Below are 20,920 nucleotides of genomic sequence, written 5' to 3' on the forward strand. Positions count from 1 at the left end.
CATCCACCCAGGGGACTCAGGGAGGACTTCATGGGGAAATTGATATTGGACTTGAACCTTGAAAGATGATAGGATTTGGACATAAAGAATTGAAACACATGAGTAGTTCATGATCCATGGAGTATTTGTGTAAAGGCTGTTGGTAACATAATGGAGGACCTTTTAAACCATGTTTGACTGAAGAACAGATCTATAACTTTTTTTTTTTTTTTTTTAGAACAGATCTATAACTTAAGTGGGTGAGTCTTATATTGAACCTTTGTAAAAGCCGAGAGCGTGTTATTAAATCTCAGTGAAAGTATTCCTGCTGGATGCTGAGAAAGTATAGGCAGATTTCATTGCTTAATGATCTTAATATAGGGAGAAAGATAGGAAAATCTAATGAATGGTTACTTGCTACATGTGTTTGGATTTTCCTTTACAATGTCAGATGTCCAAAGAAAATTGGTGGTGAGGGCTGAAATGAGATCTATTTGGAGTTCAGTTTTCTAATGAGGGCCAACATTCTAACTTTTAGGTAGTTATTTAAAAGATAACTTTTAGGCTTTGAGGTGACACAAAGATGATTTAGATTAGTATCTCTCAAATTTTTGTGTCACACATTTTTGGGTACTTGATTTTTTGGTGGCAGGTGTAAATGATTTGTTGAATGCATGAACGCTCTTGCTGATATCACTTGGGACTCCCTTCAGCACTGTGTCATCATCTCCCTAGAGTTGTTGACTGCCTGACATCAGTGTGTCACATGTTTTAGTGAACTCACACAGTTTTTCCTTCCCTGTAGCTCTGCTTCTCGCCCTCAGCAAGTTGTGCCTTTCAGCCTTTGTTAAAATTGTATCTGGGGACCTACTCAGTTCAGAGTCCCATCTGATTGATGTCACAATAATCATCTTTCTTCAGTTGCAGCAAAGATAAATTAACTCTTTGATCAAAATTTGAAGAACTGGTCCAAAAGAGTTCATGGAATACTTTACAGGCTAGCTCCTAGACAACATAGATGTCATAGATATTCAATATCCCTAGGGCGGTATTCCATTTTTTATTTTTATTTTTTGATATTTTAGTGCCTCAGGACACAACATGGTCCTTTAAAAAAAAATCTATAGTGACTCCCTAGGTGAACTCATTCTTTTTTAAGGTTCCTAATGTATATCTCCACCAGCCTAGCCTCCTCCCTGAGCTCTAGACCCCCAATATCCAAGTGCTTACTTATGATCTAGATTCTAGATCATACAAACACAGTGATGCTTGAAGCAAAGCACCTAAAACTGAGTTCCTGGTCCACCAGCCTGCCCCAAACCAACTCCTCTTTTCCATCTCAGATAATGGCACTTCCATTCTTTCACTTGCTTAAATCAAAAACCTTCATGTACACAGTCTTTGACACATTTTTTCCCCCCCTTATCTACACTGTCAGCAAATCTCTTTGACTCAACCTTGAAAGTCCATCACTTCTCACTATCCCTACTGCCTAGTGCTGGTCCCCACCCTGCTCTCCTGTGGATTATTGCAGTCACTTCGTAATCACTTTTCCAGCTTCTCAGAAGATTTAATCAGTGTCAATAGCAGCTGGCAGGAGAGGGGCCACTGTTTAAGCCAATATTTTCCCTAAAAGGAATTAAAAATTCCTTGAAGCCCTTGGACAGAATTTCTCTTAATACCCTATAGAGTTTCATGCCCCAGATTTTGAGAAGAGTCACATTTTCCCCCTGTGTCTTGTCAACCTTAATGGAAGAGCTTCTCAGCATGGCCCCTGTATGTGATCTGATTTGAACAGCCTCTGGATGGACAGTTGCCCTGTGTACTTTAAGTATATTACTAATCTTAAAATAAGGAGAATATAAGGATGTGCATTCCTAATATTCCAGTATACTGAAATTAATTGCATCTTCTTTTTAATGATTTGAATGAACTTCAGGATTTGGAGCTGCTGCAGGCCAGTCATCACAAACATCAGTTATTGCTGCAGAGTAAAGAAAGTGCAGGCTAGTAGAGATCTCCAGTTGAGTTACGGTAAAAAAAAAAAAAAAGCAGCTTTCTCTCTTCTAAAATAAAAAAAAATAGTTTATTAAACCTTTCTGGTTATTTTTCCTTCTGAAATTCGGGGCATAAGGTCATCCACAGATATTATGGTTGTATATTTTGCTGTGGACTCACTAGCAATGATGGTTGACTGGTAGATTTTATATATTACTTAAAAAAGGAAAGTTCACTAATTGAGTTTTGTAGGAATTTTATATGACCTGCATATATGTGTGTGTGTGTGTGTGTGTGTATAACTGTAACTTTTTATTTTATATTTTCCCCCAACCATGTAGACCTAAGGCCCTTTCTGGCTTAGTGGCAAAGTAAGAGATACTAATGAGAATGTCTTTGAGACATAATTATGTAGATTTAAGGGAGTGATGTAGTTTTAATTATGCCCTTTAGCTAGTGTACTTGCATATTAAACTCATTCATGTCTCAGTGTATTTCCCTCTGAAACTTTGCTTTTCTCAGGCCTTAAATTGCTAATCAGCTCATGGGTATACCTGAAGGTTATGTAAGCTAAGTTGAAGACTGCCAAAGAATGTGTTTAAACTATTAATCCAAAATATACAGAATTTATAGTTAGGAAAAAAAATGGCATGTGGGTGTATAGTGTTCTTCCCTGGTTTCATAAGGATGGAATCCAGCTTTGTATGTGTATATACTTTCCCTACCTTCCTCCATCCCTAAATGAAGAACACCCTTTGGTCGTAATGGGTTGAAACATGTAATATATTGTTTCCCTTGGGCTATTCTTTTTAACCCAGGGAACCTGAAGTAAAAATAATTTATTTTTTTAAGTTTTAATTTTTGTTACCTCTGCTTTTTTGGCTTATTAGTTTATTTTCATTTTAAGCTTCTAGATTTAGCAGACAAGTAACTACCTTGAAGCTGTGAGATGATTTATTCACTTACAGGGGAAAAGTATGAGGCTACCTAAACCCTGCTTTGTGGGTGATTTTGTTTTTATTTCTGAGAAGCTAGAATAGGGGAAATCCCTGGTAAATTTTAAGGGGAAAGGTTCTGAAAATCTTTTGAGGCTGACTTTCCTCTCAAAGAGGCAGTAAAAAAATAGAATTTAGAACAGAAGTAAGTGAATTTTCTTTAAAGGGAGAGATAGTAAATATTTTTGGTTTTTTGGACCATACGGTTTCCGTTGTGCTTACTCTGCTGTTGTAGCATGAAAGCAACCATAGACGATATATAACAACTGGACGAGACTGTTATTACTGACAAAAACACACAGCTGTCTGGATGTGGCCTGTGGGCCAGACATGGTTTGCAGATGCCTAATTTAGAACACGTGCAAACTCAAATCCCCATATGCCCATTACCATATCAAACATTAATATTTTCCATGTTTCATTTATATATCCTTTTTTCTTTTTCTTTTAGCTGAAGTATTTAAAAGCAAACTTCAGACTGTGCCATTTGATACCTACATAGAAATTACGAACATTTTCTTACATTATTAAAATACCATTATCTTACTGCTTGGCAAAATTAACAATTTTTTTATAACCTCTAATATCCAGGTCAAGTTTAAATATCCCCGATTGCATGCATATATCTATCTATCTCTCTATCTTTGTTTGTTTGAATCATGATCTACATTCGGTCTTATGTTACAGCTGAGAATTGTGTCACAAATCTCTTTTAGTAATCCTTTACTTACCTCTTTCTTTCTTTTTGTTTTTTTTCAGTCTGTAACTTGTTGAAGAAATGAAGCAGTTGTTCTGTAGAATGTTTCACATTTTAGATTTGTTTGCTTCTTGTGGTGTCATTTAATTTGTTACCATATTTCCCATTTTTCATGTAAATGGAGTTAGGTGTGAAGACTTATGTAAATTCAGGGTCAACCTGTTTGGCAAGAATTCTTCGTAAGTGGCACCTCTTTTTTCATATTGTGCCACATCAGGGCGCCTATCAGTAGCCTGAATTTCACTGCAAAGTTCCCCTTCACCCATTCATCTAATGGTTTCATCCATTGAATCATCTTTCTCAAATCAATGATTTTATCTTCATTTCTACATTTACTAGTTGGAATTCTTCTGTGAAGAATGTTCTCTAGTCGTCGTGGGTACTTGATTACCCTGAAATACAGTTCACAGGGAAGGCAGTATTTTTGAATCTCATTTTATAGATTGAGATTGAGTCTCAAAAAGTCTAAGTGAATTGTCTAAAGTCATAAACCTAGTAACCTACATAGCTCAGAATCAAAGTGAAGTTTTTGATACCAGTTCTAGTTATCTCAGATGCAACACCAGTGGGAGCCAGCAAACTGACATCATAAATTCTTTGTGGTTCAGAAGTTGAAGGGTGAGAAATAGAGAGATTGAGGATAATTTCCCTTTCCTCTCTCTGCCCCCTCCCCTCCAAACACACTAAATTCAGGAAAGAGGAGGTAGTTTTATCTGATAAACTACAGAGATTGTTTTCCAGAGCAACTGACCGCTTAGAAATCAGATTGCTCTGATTCTACTCTACCATTTAGCAGCTATACCCCAACTTTTGGCAGGTTACTTAACCTTTCCATGCCCTAGTTTTCTTGTCTGTAAAATGAGGATCCTGATAGTACCTATCTTAAAGGGTTATTGTAAGGATTAAATGAAGTTGCTACAAGGAGAGTGCTTAGAACAGTGCCATGAAAAAATAACCATTCAATACCGTTTAGCTTTTCAGAAGTAAAACTGTCCCAGAGCTACACCTTTAATTCTACTTGCCATCCAAACAGTATTTGAAATAGCATAGTTGTCATTAGGAAAACAATATTATGTTGTGCTGTTGATGTGAAAAGCAATAGTATTCGGAAGGTCTTATTTCAAGGCCTAAGAAAGCACGAATCTAAAGAATGAAAACTGTGGAAGCTGCACTTGTATTAACAGTTGTAACTGCAGAGAAATTTTTTTAATTTTAGTTACATACATACATTTAGTTATTTAGTGAACTCTATGGATACTGATTGAAAAGATGTATGTAATCTGTATGGGTCTTACATTTTAGAATTTTTGTGTTTGAATTTCTTAACATGAAGAATACTTCTTTATGGAGTCTTTTTTTCTTTTCTTTCCACAACCCCACCCTCCTGTTTGGAGTCTTAAAGCTTTTCCCAGAGCACAGTAGGAAAAGCTGTCAAATGTATGGTCATATTTATAACAGGATGTAAAATACTTTATTGTGTAGTATGAGGGAAAAGCAAAATACCCTCTGCCTTTACCCCTCTTTCCATTATTCACTTGCTAGAGTTATTGGTGGTATTATTATATTTAAATTGTGTTTATAGTCATCTTAGTCATATTTGTGAGCTTTTTAAAGACACATTTTAAGAATTCCCTTTAGCACAGTATCTTTCATCATCTTGTAAGGAAATGGAAGTCATAATTATATTTTTAAGATGTACTGTTGAAGTCTGTTAATAACTATCATTTTGCATTATTTTCTTATGGTTCATATTTTAAGACTGTGCCAAAGGTATGTGTATGCACTTGGTTTGAGCATAACTGTTTCTGTGTGTTCACAGCCATTTCTTCCCTGATTTGTTGTACAACATTATGAAAGTCTTTTCACTATATATTTCTTGAGTTGTCATTTATCTTTGAGCCATATTCAGAAGACAGTAGTGTTATAGATATGTGTTATCCTTCATTTAACATTTTCTGAGTATTTGAAAGTGCTTTGTATTTGGCCACACAAGTCAGAATGGGTATAGTTAGTCCAATTACCAGTTGTACAGGTAGGCAATTTTTTTAAAAAAGCAGTAATCATAGATTTTAAAAACAGGTCTGATTTTCAAATAAAGAAAAATGTACATAAAATTCTTCTATTTTTTAAAATCCTCATCCAAGGCTATGTTCACTGATTCTAGAGAGGTAGGAAGGAAGGAAGAGAGAAACACACACACCCACACCCACACCCACACATTGATGTGAGAGGGAAACATCAATCTGTTGCTTGCCCTGACCGAGGATAGAACCTGCAATCTTTTTGGTGTATGAGATGATGCTCCAACCAACTGAGCCACCCACCCAGGGCTAAAATTCTATTCTTACAAAGATATTAAGGGAATAATAAAAATGATAAGTGGGATTAAATATGAAGATGTCAAAGTCTTCAAGGGGGGTGTGCCTATCCAGGTACTTTGTTGCAGATGCAAGTATTTCCACTACTGACAAGGCCCGAGTATTGGAAAGAGCACTGGATCTGAGGCTAAGGCACAGGCCAGGCCCTTGAATCTGCTTTGGGAGCTCTGAAAAGCTATTTACTATCTTTGGGCCACTGTTTTCTTCCCTGCAAAAGAGACGAAATAACACCTGCCCTTTTTGTAGGCTAAATAAGTTTCCTGGAGGTGAAAATTCTTTCTAAAGTGCATCAAAGTTAGGATATACTGTATTGGTTATGAGGGAGCACAGTGATAATTGTTTGGTTCTATTAAGATTTCATCATTGGATTCATCTTATGATCTCTGTCAAGATAACTACCCTCACCCAGGTCTTCCCTGGGCCCTCATCTTTGTGTGAGAGTATTAATTCATATTTTGCATTGGTTCTTGTGAGGAGCAGCAATTGTGTCTGTCAGGTGCCCAGCTCAATGCCATGTAGGTGCTCTGTGCATGGCAGCTGCCGTTGTCATTTGCTATAAAAAATTATTGATAGTTAATAAATACTCATTTTGTGCATCTTAATGTAAAGGAAAGTAAATGAGACCTTTTGGTAGAAGGAGGAAGTTGTAAGTACTACAACATGTGGCATCTATGGAAAGTATCAGCTTCTAATCATTTTTCTCCTTTAAGGTAACAGAATTAAATAAACAGTGTTGTGAAATGAACAATATTGATTTTTTTCTTAAAACCAAAACATTGATGAGTATGGTAAATAAGGAAGTTCTAAGCTTAGATTTTATTTATACTTACAATCTTTCCTTTCTCCCCGAATGCTATCGTTTACTGTTTTCATTACTCAGACTTTAAAAAAAAACAGGACTTTAACATCAAGTTATAGAAGTAAAAGTATAATTAAATGAGAAAAATGTGCAAAGCTCACACTGTGCTATGAATTCTAACGTGAACTCATAAGCCTCCAGCTTCCATTTCAGTTCTCACTCTGCTTTGGTTGACTCTATTAGTTCCTCTTGCCTGTTATTTTCGGTGATGTGGAAATGGATTGTGTGTGCGTGAGAAACCATCTTCTTAGTTCATTTACTCGTTATGGCCGCCACTGAGCCAGGGCGACTTCTTTAGGAAAGGTAATGGAAGCACTTGTCTGGAGAGTGTTAGGATCAGAGTTAACTGATGTGAAAGAGCTGTGTATAAGCCCTTTTATAGTTACCTGTTTTATGTGGGTTTGTAGCACCAGCCAGATGCTTTTGTTTCAACTTTTTGATTGGGTGCCCTGTCAGTATTGTGGAGTAGAAAATGATTTATTATCATTTCTTTTGTGATTCCTAATGAACAAATGTCTTTAATTTCCTTTTAGAATTCATGAACTTGATAAGGTCTTGGACATCACAGTTCTTTATACATTGAGGGCTTTCTCTTGACATCTATAAACAGCATTGTTTTTTCTTATATCAAGATAATTTTTCTGATTATAAGCATTGTAAAATACTTGAGTACCTAACATTGAAGGGATTGATTCCTTTCTGGGGATTCTAATGAAAGGGTTTTGAGTGGCTTTTCAGGGTGTCTTAGAGGAACTGTAAAGGTTCTTGTCAGCTTTTTGCCTGTAAAACTGCAATTAAGTTAGGAGGAAAGTAAACCGTGCCATTCAACATATTTTCAACAACTGAATTAATTTCATGATTGGAATTAAAGCCTTGAGATTTTCATTAGAAAAAAAATATTGTCCCACATCATAATTAAGAGCTAGGTGTGGCCCTATGGCTGTATTTCATATTCTCTAATTCACAATAGCCACTTATGCTCTCAGAATCTCAAGTCATGACAATTTTTGGAAAATGTAAAAGTGTAGATATTTCCATTAGCAAAATTGATTTAATTATTTACTTACATAAAGTGGATCTAATCTTATAACTAAGGTAACTTTTGGTATAGCTGTTCATGCTGTATACACTTTATGAATAGTATAATCTACAAAAAATAAGTGACTATGATGTGTCCTTTTTAAACTTGGATAATAGGAGGGATAATTATATTTGAAAATATTGTTAGGTGCCAGTTAAAGTTTCTATTTCCAATTTGTAACACATTGATTTGGTTTGATTTGAAAAATTACATTTCAGAGCAGGTACTTTCTAGTTGCTCAGACCTGACTTCAGACCGCCGACTAGCAGCGCAGGCTTCATTAAGCTAGCTGCTTGCTTTCTCTGAACCTCAGTTCCCTCACCTATAAAGTGGTAGTGAAGCCTTGTTCATAGTATTGTTAGGATGGGAACAGAATAATATATGTAGCACAGTACCCAAAACAGCGTGAAAACTCAATAAAAGATAACTACTGCTGTGGTTAGAAAACACTTCTTCTTTGCCAGAAAGTCAACCACCAGCGTAGGAATGTGAATTCACGATTATCGCTTAATTTGAGTGCTGGAGTCACTATCTCCTGAGGAAGGAGAAGATCTAGTTCACACTGCTCGTCAGTTTTTAGTGGAGATTTCGGGAAACTGTAAAGTTTGTTAATATTTAGGTTATAAAGCTGAGGAGCATTTTTAAAAATTGAAATCACCTTCAAACTGGCATCATTCTTATAATTTTTTTGCCCCCAAGATATTCACATTGGCTATTTACACATAGAATTTTACTGGAAAAGAAAACCTATTTGATTTGCATAATGATAAAATAACAAAGAAAGCCAGTGTTCCTCTAGTTCTCATGTATTGAGGTTTCAGAAACTCAAATAAAAAATACATGAAAAGCATTTTCTCATTCTTTTTTTTACATTTTGTTCATTCCCCTTTAGAACACCTGTCATTTCTGTCAGAAGATTTTGCATAAACAGAATTTTACTTCATTATTATTTTGTGTTTTGAGATGGCAAAATTAGAAATGGCATATCTTTTTTAAATTAGCATCAAAGCAGAAGTTCATACATATCAACAAGGTAATGAATAGGAATTATGTCGTCGTTGCCGGCCCCCCCCCCCCCATGATCTCCCTGCCCTATAGTTAGAGCACATAGAAGTGAACAGCATTGTCTGCTTAAGAAACACAGTGAAAGGCTCACAAAACCAAAAGGTGTTTTGGGGATTCCAGCAAATTTATACTCATTCTTAATTGGGTTCATAGTTTCTATAAATTTAAATTTATAACCCCATCCCTTAGGGGGAGGGGTTGTCATGGGCAATGCGTGTAAACTCTGAGTCACCAGAATGGAGCTGTCTGGATTCATGTGTAATCTGTGGGAGGAACCCCCAGCCACCCCTGGTTCTGCTTTTATTTGTTGAAATACTTCTCTGTATCTGTCTTACCATTTATGAACATTTTGCATCTCTAATTTAGATTTTTTAAAACCATGCCTTTCATCTTCTGCCTTCTTCTTCAGTGTCCAGTACTCTACAGTCTGATTCTTTAAGGAAAAAAAGTTTAATTAATGAACAAGATGCTTTCAGTGTCGTATAGCAAAAAAGAGGAGAAAAAAGAGATTAAAGCTTTTCATTTTGCTCTGCTCAATCCCCAGTTGAATGGAATTGTGCTGAGTGGCAGCCAAAACCATGGACTTTGAGATTGTTTCAATATTGAATGAAGGCTCAGCTGAGAGAGATGGGTTTTAGTGCATTTTTCCCCCTTAGTGGAATTAGGGTGATTTTGCTTTGCACATTGTGTCACCTCAATTTAACCACTAAACAACTTGGGCTAGCTGGTCGAGTAGCTTAATTTTGCAGGTTTGTAGGATCTGATGTTTTCATAATAGAAGGGAAGAGTTGGTGATAATCCTCTGAACCGTTGAGAAATTGAATTTTAATAGCTCATTGTACATGTATATGCGATTTTATGTCTATAACTGTGGAATGTAACACATAATTTTTGAAGATACTCACTATAAAGGATAGTGGGTGTAAGACAGAGGGATTTAAGGAAATGGAGAGAAGTCTCTATCACACTCACTGTCCAGTTGGATTTAATATAATTAAAGAAGAGAAACCTAAACCACATGATGGGTACAATTCATTGCCTAACATAAGTCAGAGCACCAAGATTTTTGAAATGTGAGTTATTTAGTGTTACAGGATAAAACATTTTTCGGCGTATATATAAATCATGCAATGGTAGCTGCTTGATGGAAAGCTTCTCATTAGCGCCTACTAAAGTTTCTAAAGTGATATTGTGCTTTTATTTCTTTAGAAACAAATTAAGTGTATCAACTTGATTTGAGAATTATTAGCATTCAATAAATTACTCTTTAAAGCTGCACATCAAAATATTACACCTGAAATTTAATGCGTGTGATGTTTCTCATTACGGTTCTGCTCATTTGTGTGCCATGTAGAACACCAGAGGTGGCTTTCAGATCTTAAAGAAAATTAATCTACATATTTAGCTGCTAGTAGACTTGTGATTCTAGAAATTGTCATATCAGGACACCATTTATTTTTATTATCTTGTCATTTAAATCATTAAGTTCAAATTAATATGTACTAAGAGGTCTTATTTCAGGAACAGCTTTTCTTTGAGAAACAGAACGGAAAATGATAATTTATAGTAAATGCTTAATTTATGACATGATAAACTGGAAAAGATTGATACTGCAGAAATGTTTTGAAGCTGTGTGTGTGTGTGTGTGTGTGTGTTAGGAGGAGAGGTGTTCACATGATTATCTGGGTAACTATCAGTAAAATTATAAGCAATTGGATTTTTAAAAAAAGTTTCTAAATGTGACATATCATAGAAAAAAGTTAAATTAAGGGGAAATTCCTAATGTAATTTGATACCATAGGAACATACTTATGAATGCACATATATAATATTTGTGTGTAGTTGGTGACAGACATGTTGTGATGAATTGAGCATAAAGGTGAACTTGGAGACTTTCAGTTGTTATCTCTTCTGCTGTGACTTTGGAGAAATAATCTAACTGTGACTCAGTTATTTTAGCTATAAAATGGTGATTGTGATACTGAGAAAGGTACTGCAGATGTATTCAAAGTCATCTGCTTATATAATTTACAAGAGGCTATCCTTAATTTTCTAATTACTTATAGGAAATGTCAGGGAAAGGTCATTACAGTCATCACCACCAACAGTAAATGTTTATTCAGTACCTATAATGCACTGTGCAGGAAAGGAGCATGAGACCCTAGCTCCTAGCTCTGAAAAGGAGCAAGGACCAATTTTGGGCTCCTCCACTCACTCTGCTCTACTCTTTTTCTAGAAAGAGCCATTTTTCTAGCTCAGGCCCAGAAGAGAGACTGTGAAATGAACAATTATAGTTTATTGTTCCTTTGATAAGTATTAGGTGAACCCATAAGAAATTGCCATTTATGTAGATAAAAAATGTGTAATGTTATGGCAGTTGCATTTGGTCCCATTTAATATTTACAGAACCACTGGTATGTGGCAGGCATTGTTGTAGGAGCTAAAGGCACAGAAGTTAACAAAATAAATAATTCCCGTCTTCCTGGGGATTGCATTCTCATGGGTTGTACAGGCCCTCCTCTCTTACTCTACACTCACATCTATCCAACTGCCTTCTCTACATGTCCCCTTGGGTCCCAAATAGACATGCACACATGTTTAAACCAAGCTCCTGATGAATAAACAATACCTTAGATTTTATTTGTTTCATAGATAGAAATCACGGGTAGGATCTTGAATGTATGACCTCGCCCAAGAGCTCTCTCTCTCTTTTCTCTGTGTCAAGATAATAGAGCCAATAAACAAGGCAGTAAGTAATTTCTAAGGCACCAAATGGTGGTTTTTATCTGTTGAATTTTAAAATGCACCCAGACATGAAAATGGAGCCTGGTGGACTGCTAAACACAGCTATGATGTATTTGCTCTTCCTAATACATCACGACAAGCTATTCTGTATCCTTCACTACACTTGGTACATAGCTAAGACCTGTCGTGATCCAGTGAATGAGCTCTGGAAAGGGAATCAACAGAGCTAGGCTGGACTTTCAGATTTCCTGTTGAGGAATCTGTTACTCAGGTGCCCATCAGGAAATACAGTAAGTTAAGTTCCTACATACTTTAATGATATGGTGAAAGTAAATGAGATACTTACCAAGGGGGCTACCAATTCACTCTTTAGAAGGGTGAGATTTGTATGTAAGGTATAGGTAATAACAGTTTTCATATTCAGAGTTAAATATAAACTATGCAGTTTTTTGTTTTTGTTTTTCTTGACTAAAGTACTACAGACTTCAACATTTTGTTTTGAGCAAAACCCAAAAAACTTTGTTTTGAAATGTCTCAAACTATCTGATTTAGTCTTTGCTCCATAAGCGGATTATTCTCCCCAGCTGTTCTTCAGACCATGTTCATTATAATATATTATTGATATATTGATTTTTAAATTAAATTCCTGTTCATGGATATATAAAAGATCTGTTACCCTAAAGTATCTTCTAACATTTAAAAATATGTGCTTTAAGAAATATATTTTCCTGGTTTATCTTGTCATCCTTTCCTCTTATGTCCCTTATATATAGTTAATTCAAAAGAACAGCATGGCAAAATGAATTTAGCTTCTTAATGACATAGCACATCAAAGGTGAGAAGCAAACAGATATCCTGAAGCTATACAATAAGTTTACATAGCCTTCCCTTGCTAGAGCCTTCTTCCTGCATTGCTGAGAACACAGTCCATCAATAATTCAATTTAATTACATTTGGTTACTAGAAAGCAGCCACTTTGTTTTGAGACTTTAATTCTGATGCCTGTGAGTAACGTATCAATAAAAGAGGAAAGGCGGAAGTATTTTTCTTCTGTCATGAATATTTTATTATTTCTCAGATATTTCCCTGGAGTTTGATATGCTTTTCCTTTGTATTAAATAATATTTATATATTGGTTATGTAGGTAACTGATATAATGTTGCAAGAAAAAACAGCACTAAAATAAATCTGAAAATTCACTTAAGTTTTCTGTGCTAGGTATCTTTGAATTATATAAGAGAACACCTATGCCTGTTGAACAACCTTTGCAACAAATCAGCCTTTCTTAGACTTTATGTTGGGAAGCTTAGCAGTGTGTTGTAATTTGTAGAGTTCTGCAAGACTTGCTGGATGTTACAGTAAATTAAAATGGCTTTACTTAAATATATAGTAATTTGCCCTCTATTATTATGCTAGAAAACCTTTTGTTTCCCTCCCTTATACCACATATTTTAAGCAAGTTGAAAATTATGACTAAGTTCTAATAACAGAAGATATTTTTAGAATCGTTGCCACTTTAAAATTTTAATCTAGTTTCAGAAGAGATGACCTGTATTTACTGGATGACAAATGCATTTATGTGTGTTCATCATAACATGGTAGAAGGAACGTGAACTTTGAGCAAGTCATAGAAAGATCTCTGTCCCGACACAACATTCTACCTCATTGTTCCAAGCCTCAATTTTCCAGGCTGTAAAATGGGGATAATGCCACCAATTTCTTAGGGTTGTTAGGAGAATAAAATGAGATAATCTGTGTTATGCCTAGCCCATTACAGAAAAGTTGCAAAAATAGCCCCAAGAGTACCATATACACTTTACCCAGTTTCCCCTAATATTAACAATCTTACATAGCTATTACAGTTATCAAAATCAACACATTAGCAAACAGTACAATGCTTTTAACTAGCGGCTTGATTCAGATTTCACCAGTTGTCTCACTAATGTCTTTTTGCTGCTCCAAGATTGATTCCAGGGTTGTATACTGATTGCATTTAGTTGTTCTGTCTCCTTAATCTCTTCCAGTCTGTGACAGTTTGTCTTTCATGACCTTGATACTTTTGAAGGGTTGTGGTCAGGCTTTTGTTTTGTTTTGTTTTGTTTTTATTTGTTTGTTTTTGGTAGACCGTCTCTCACTTTGGGTTTATTTATTGTTTTCTCCGGATCAGATTGAGGTTATGCATTTTTGGCAAGAGTACCACAGAGTGATGTTCCCTTCAGATTGCCTCAATATCAGGGGCATATGATATCAACATAACTAATTACTTGATCACTTGGTTAAGATGGCATCTGCTGGGTTTCTCCACTGTAGAGTTTCTATTTTCTCTTCAAAATGTCTTGGGGGAGTTACTTTTAGACTGTATAAATACCCTGCTTACTAATTTGGCATCCCTTGGTGGACCTTGCCTGCGATTAGAATTAGTATGGTGATCAAACTGCTATTTTCTCTTCCCTGTCCTCCTATATTTATTAATTGGAATTCTTCTGAAAAGAAAAGCTGTCCCCTTTCCCCCACTTACTTATTCAGTTACTTATATCACTGTGTACCCATGGATAGTCTGTGAATTAAACATTCCTTTCTGTGCTCTAATTCAGTGCTATTGTTGTTTATTTTGTGGCTCAGATTGTTCCAGCTTTTGCATTTGGGAGCTCTTTCCGGTTGGTTCCTGCACCCTTCTGACACACCCCGTCCCTCCCCCCCTTTTTTTAAAATTTAAATTTAAATTTTTAAATTTTTGTTTAAAATATTACAGATGTCCCTTTTTCTCCCCAATGACCCATTCCACCCCATCCCACCACCCTCCCCAGTCCCTCTCCCCACCATTGTCCGTGTCCTTGGGTTGTGCATATATGCATATAAATTCTTTGGTTATTCTCTCCCCCTCCACCCACCCGCCCTCCTCTATCCTTCTAACATTCATCAGTCTGATCCATGCTTCCATGTCATTGAATCTATTCTGTTCATCAGTTTATTAAGTTCTCCTGTTCCCTTTTGAGCACTTCCTCTCTCGGCAGCAGGAGATGCTCCAGGCTCACGTTGTGGTTTCCCTGCCCTGGTCCTAGAATCAACCTGTTCTCTAAAAAGCCTTGTAAATTTAATTTAAAAATAAATTAGCCATCTCCCACCTCACATACATTTTCTAATTCTTGATGTAATGTTTTGTGAGTTTCTCGTTTGGTCTCCTTCAGATGCAGCCTTAGGAAATTCAGTCTTAACAAGTGGAAACTATTGGTTTCTAACTTTTGGAGAGAAATAGAACACTTGCCTATGACAGAAAGCAGCAAACAGAGCTTCAGTTTGTCTCTGAAATTGTAGAGGAACAATTTGGCTTGTCACTGTAAATTAAAACTTTATCTCATGCCATTTGTCATTACAGGGCATGGTACATTTGTCTACCATTTATTGCTAGCTTTTAAAATCTAATGTAATTTTCTCTTTTGGTCATCTCTTATGTAGCCAACTTAGATGACTAGAAGATGACATGTAATCTATAGTAAGTGAAATATCTCACTATATTGTGGTGACTTTGGGGAAACTATTTAATTATTTTAGCAGTTCATTTTTAGAGTTATTTTAGAACTAATTTTATAATTAGGATGGAAGTAAAAGTGTGCTAAAGATGTTGTTTTTGTTTTAGTAGAGAGTTTATTTATTTTTGGCATTCATAAAAAGATTTGTATTTTAATATGCTATGAGTAACCACTAGAGGGTGGTCATGGGTAACCAATTACCCATTTGCAATTTATTCAAGATGCTCTGACACTCAAAGATTAGCAATACCAGCAAGCGGAATAAAAACAAAACTGGGCTGAAAATATTAATATCATACAAAATTCAGTACAAGGGGAAAGGTATTATGCAGGACAAATATATGTTTATAAAACATATACTTCACCAGGAATATATGACGATTCTGAACCTTTATGCATCCAGAAGCATATCATTGAAATATATCAATATACATGTGAATATTTAAGTGTGAATATTTATAATTTTATTTATAATAAAAATATTTAGCATTTCTCAACATTTGTAGGATTAGGGAATTACATTTTTGTAATCATCCTGATAGCTCTTCAAACCTTAGACTTACTACATATAACATTGTGTGTATGTATTTACGTGTATAATATATATATATTTATGGTTGTGAGTAGTATCTTGAAACATTTTTAATGATCAAGCTAGATCCTTAAAATTCCATCGTAACAGAAATTTAGTTATAGAAAATATTCACTGTGGATTAAAGTTGCCAGATACAGCAATCTATAAAAGCAAAGTATAGGGAGAAAAACTGACAAAAAATCCTGGGAAAATAAGTAAATAGGATTAAATGAATCTAGCAGCAGTTGAATAAATTTACATTTAATTTTTAATTCAGAATGTTTATAAAAATCCATCCTTATATCTGTGCAGAAGAGGGAGCCTTTCCTTGGAGATGAGAAGCTCTTGTCAACGAACTTCTGTGTAGTCTTTAACTGAGATTTGGATGATGTTTTTGGTTTGCTTCCCTTATTTTCAGTGAGTAAAAAGACCAATGTATTCAAGCTGAGCCAGCTCACCTTGGACTACAGCATCCTACCTCAGGCAGCCAGTGCCTGTGATTTTTCTGGTGATGTTTGTTTTATGTTGGATCTTTTCCTACCAGCGAGGGAGTGACTAAATTGACCACATCTCAGGAGTTACTAAATTGTCTTTTAGGCTCTAAGTATGTGATTCAGTAAATACATTTTAGTGAATGAAAGGTTGTTTGTAGTTTCTGTCTTCAAATTTGGGCAAATTATATTTGGAATCTTGATATAATTTTCATTGTTACGTCAGTGGTTGTTATCAGTGAGTGAAGTATACTTTTCTAAAACAAGTGTTCTAGGTGAGATGCTGAAAGTTCTATCATTAATATGTCCTCTTAATATCAGGCACAGTAGCTGAACAGATAGCCAATTAAAATAACCTACCCAACTCCTCCAACCCATTTCCTCCAGGTTGAATTGTTAACACCTCCATATAAATACTAAGTTGGAGTATTATTGATAGGAATTTGCTAAATCTCTTGTCAGTGAAAGTTAACAAAGTAATAAATAGATTAGCCTTCAGTCCTCTGGTAGGGACGAGTCAATGACCATACAGTACAAAAAAGATTCCTAACAGTTCGCCCTCGTGAACGTTTAGTGAGCAGCTGCAGTGTGCTAGGCTTTGTGTTCAGCATGGGGTCTGCAGATGTGGATGAGAGGTGCTGAAACAGGCAGTGCAGGGCTTCTTCCCCGACTTGCCTTGCCAGGTAGGGTCACACCCTCTCTTCCTTGCTGTCTGCGTAGTAGTAGCTGTGCTAGATGATTTCTAAAGCCTGTTCCAGCTCTTCACTCATGATTCTGACGAGCAAGCTATATTTGCTAAAGCCCCAGATCGCGTTTCCAGTTAAATAAGCGGTGGTGTGTTCTGCATTCTTTTCTCTCCATTTTTCATACCCCTTTTCTCTGACTGTTCTCCAGTTCCTGATCATGTTTCCAACTAGAATATTATAGGAGGAGGACTACCAAGTGTGCCTAGTAATTTGAAAGCATGCAGAAACACTGTTTAGTGGTTGTTTTGATTTTTGTTTTTATTTCAAATGTGTAACTTCAGATTTGCCATTTTTTTGTTATTCTAAAATTATGGTAAATTAGAAACCAAATAAATGATTTGCTAGTGGCTCGTTAGACTTACCATTTCTTTTGAGAGGATACAGTTTTCTCTGGTTTTCACTAGAATCAGAATCATTTTGTTCTATTGTGGTTTGCTCTGACTTTCACATGTCCTTGAAGGAACTGATGACAGTGGTGAAGCAGCCTACAGTTGAATGCTTTCCACGGGTAACTGACAGTTGCCTGTATTCATTCATTCATTCATTCATTCATTCATTCATTCATTCATTTTTCCACCTATAATATTGTAGCATTTTTTACAAAGCAGAGACCAAGATTTTAATTCCAGCTTTTCCACTGGAATTAAAATACTTCTAAGTATTTGAAATAACTGTTTACTCCACCTCCTGAAACCTTGATTTCCTCATTTATAAAATAGGGATACCTAACTTCTATACCTTCCAGGTAATAAAGAGTCTAAGAACCATCATTTTGTCACTGCTAAAGGTCTATAGAAATATAAGCCCTTAGTAGTGAAACATCACTAACTATTACTTTATTTTTATTGTTAATAACAGTATTGCATTTGTTCTAGATTATCCATTAAGAATTTATAAATAATATTCTTTATTTAATGTCTAACTTAATAGATACAGTTAGAACGATGTGCAGATCACATGGCCCTAGGTCACAGATGACCCTCAGACCTTGTTTTCTGAGTCTACTGGGTACAGTCTTATATAGTAGAACATGAAAAAGGGAAGCGTCACCCACTGGCCCACAGACAACCTACATCTTGAGCAGATAGCTTCCCACTTTGTCTGATGATTATGGCAGGTTTTCTGATGCACAGTTAATGTTTCTATGTATTGGCTTCACTGAAAGTGGTCTGCTTACTCAACTACCTTATCAAATCACACACCATCATTTTATTGAATACTTTTCCTGTGGGTTTTGACATTTAACTATTTTTTTACAAAGTGGCCAATCAAAATTTAAAAATTTTAGCTTGACCCTGCCTCAGGGGAAATTTGAGGGAAAGAAAATCTGCTTACTCTAGAATTGAAAATGTTCTTGGTGACTGCAGGGAAAGGGATTAGGATGTGAAGATGGAGAACATATGTCCTGCTTTTTTTGGACGAAACTGAAGGGGAGAAAAACACCCTTTTTTCTCTACTCAAGTTCTCCAGCTGGGGCCCGTAAATTAGACGGACAGAAGACAGATTTACAAGAGATAAACAAACAGATGTGCCTGCTTTCTCACTTTTCTTGAGTTCCATTGTTAACATTGTGCCCCTGAAAATAACTCACTGCTGACTTTGGCAGAAATACAGATGAGGTGTTGCCAGTGCCACAGCTGGGGTGGCAGGGCTAATTTGGGAGGTTGCACACTGCCACTCACCTGCTTTTGACCAGTGTGGCTTTGCTGGCATCTCCCATCACTGGATGGAGTAGGATGGAGGAACCAAGGTGGAAAAGGGTGTTCTTCACCTAGTTCCCATATAAATACTTAGAGGTGTTCCCCTGAATTGTAGATATGGACACTTAGAAAGTGTGCTCAAAAACATCTCTTCAATGTTACAAGAGTTTGCTAGTCTGAAAACTAGAGAGGACTACTTTTGTGCTTAATATGCAGATAGTCTGAAAGCTTAGTAAGGTCTAAATTCTATGCATATATACACACAGGCAGTAGGGACATAAATTGGAAAGAAGAGGGAGGTGAAAAATACTAATAAGCTTTCCATCCTTTTGAGAGAGTAGCTTTCTGTTACATTATCAAAATAGCTGACCAAGAAGTTCTTTCAGTGTTTTCTGATGAACATCCAGAAATCTTGTATCTATTTAAATTCAGTTCATACCTAAAAGTTTGCACAAAGTGATTGACAATAATGTTTATGACTTACAAAACAAACAGAAGTTGTTTGTGAAAGATGTTTGCTGGAACTTCTAAATGTTCTTGTTTTCACCAGTGAAATTTAATGTTGGTTTGAAAGTTTGTCATTTTTGAAAGTTTTCTTTACGTTGAAATGCCTTTTGTTTTCCTGGTTGTAGATTTCTGTGGGCAGATAGGTATTTGTGAAGCCATAAGCTACTGGTGATTGAAAATTCCAGCAGTCTTTTTGGGTCAACTTAAAAGGGGGGGGTGGGGGGGGCATCTGTATTACTTTCAACAATAAAGATAAATTTTGAAAAATCTCACCCCAAAAATGACACAATATCGTCCCATCTCTTACTCTGATTATCTTTCCTACTTTAAAGTATTGGACAGCTTAGTCCCACTACACCTAGCCTTTCAATAAATGTTAGTTCCTTTTTTTCTTCCTATCCCACCCATTTCAAAGTCCTTTCTATTCCACTAGCTTGTTTTATATAAACATGGAGTCAGGAATTCCAGGTAGGAGGCTATGGCAGTAGTTCATTCATCATGCAGAGGAAGGGGTTATGTTAACAGGCACTTCAGAAGTAGAATGGATAGGGTGTAGGAATTCTGGGGGAACACAGATTAGATGGGTAGAGAAGCAGCTCAACTGATTTACTTCTAGTATAATATTTAGAATTAATCAAGAAATGGGCAAATTGATTATTCTCAGGAAAGGATTAGCCTCATCTTTACAAATGTAAATGTGAGCTAGCTGTTTCTACCTGAGAAATTTGTTTCTTGTAAGTTTTGCCCCTTAAAAAAATTATTTGTATCATAAAGGACCCAAATGCTGTCTGTGATCTGAATGTACATCTGCCTATGAATGCTGAATTTACTTGAGAAAATATCACTCTGTGCTCTTTGATTCTAGCTGGCCTTGCTGACACCACTAGTACAATACCGGTTTATTTTGTCTCTTCTTTCTTTTTCCTCCCATCAGTTTGATAAAGGCTACTCTTACAATATCCGTCATAGCTTCGGAAAGGAAGGCAAGAGGACAGACTATACACCTTTCAGTTGCCTGAAGATTATTCTAAACAATCCGCCAAGCCAAGGGGATTATCATGGTAAGTGCTTCCACTTGACATGTTTGTGAAGTACAGAAACCCAAGAGCTCTGTGGGGAACGCTGAAACAGGGTGATGGCATTTTGCATTACTGACAGGAACTAGTTTGCAGCTCATGTCAGTCATCAGTGTCAAGCTAGAGCTCCATTACTCTTCTGCCGATTTGTCTTGTTACTGAAGTAGGTCAGGCAAGAGGAATTCATTTGGCTGTGCTAAAGTTTATGCTGGACCCGGCTCTTTAGTCCTCAATTTCCCCACCGCCAGCTCGTCTCTGTCTCTCTCTCGTGTTCTGCGAGTGTCTTGGAAGACTGACACAAGTTCTGCAAAGCTTTTTGAAATGGAATACCTAAAGTTTAGAATAGTAGATTCATTAATTTTCAGAAGACAACTGAGGAAAAGTGTTTTTTATTCTCATTACTATCACCTGATTAACAAACACCGATTGAGGAATTGAG

At 36.1% G+C, this 20,920-nt stretch overlaps 1 protein-coding gene across 4 annotated transcripts in view; it reads left to right on the top strand.

Moving 5' to 3' along the window:
* Positions 1 to 20,920, top strand: part of PRIM2 (DNA primase subunit 2) — a 308,489-nt gene that overhangs the window by 247,987 nt on the left and 39,582 nt on the right. For all 4 annotated transcript variants that reach the window (XM_081140094.1, XM_081140095.1, XM_081140096.1 and 1 more), the window contains one exon: positions 20,340 to 20,466. In XM_081140094.1, coding sequence (XP_080996220.1) covers positions 20,340 to 20,466 — 127 coding nt within the window. The remainder of the gene's footprint in view (positions 1 to 20,339; positions 20,467 to 20,920) is intronic.

The sequence above is a fragment of the Miniopterus schreibersii genome, assembly GCF_964146895.1.
Source record: "Miniopterus schreibersii genome assembly, chromosome: 6".
NCBI lineage: Eukaryota > Metazoa > Chordata > Mammalia > Chiroptera > Miniopteridae > Miniopterus > Miniopterus schreibersii.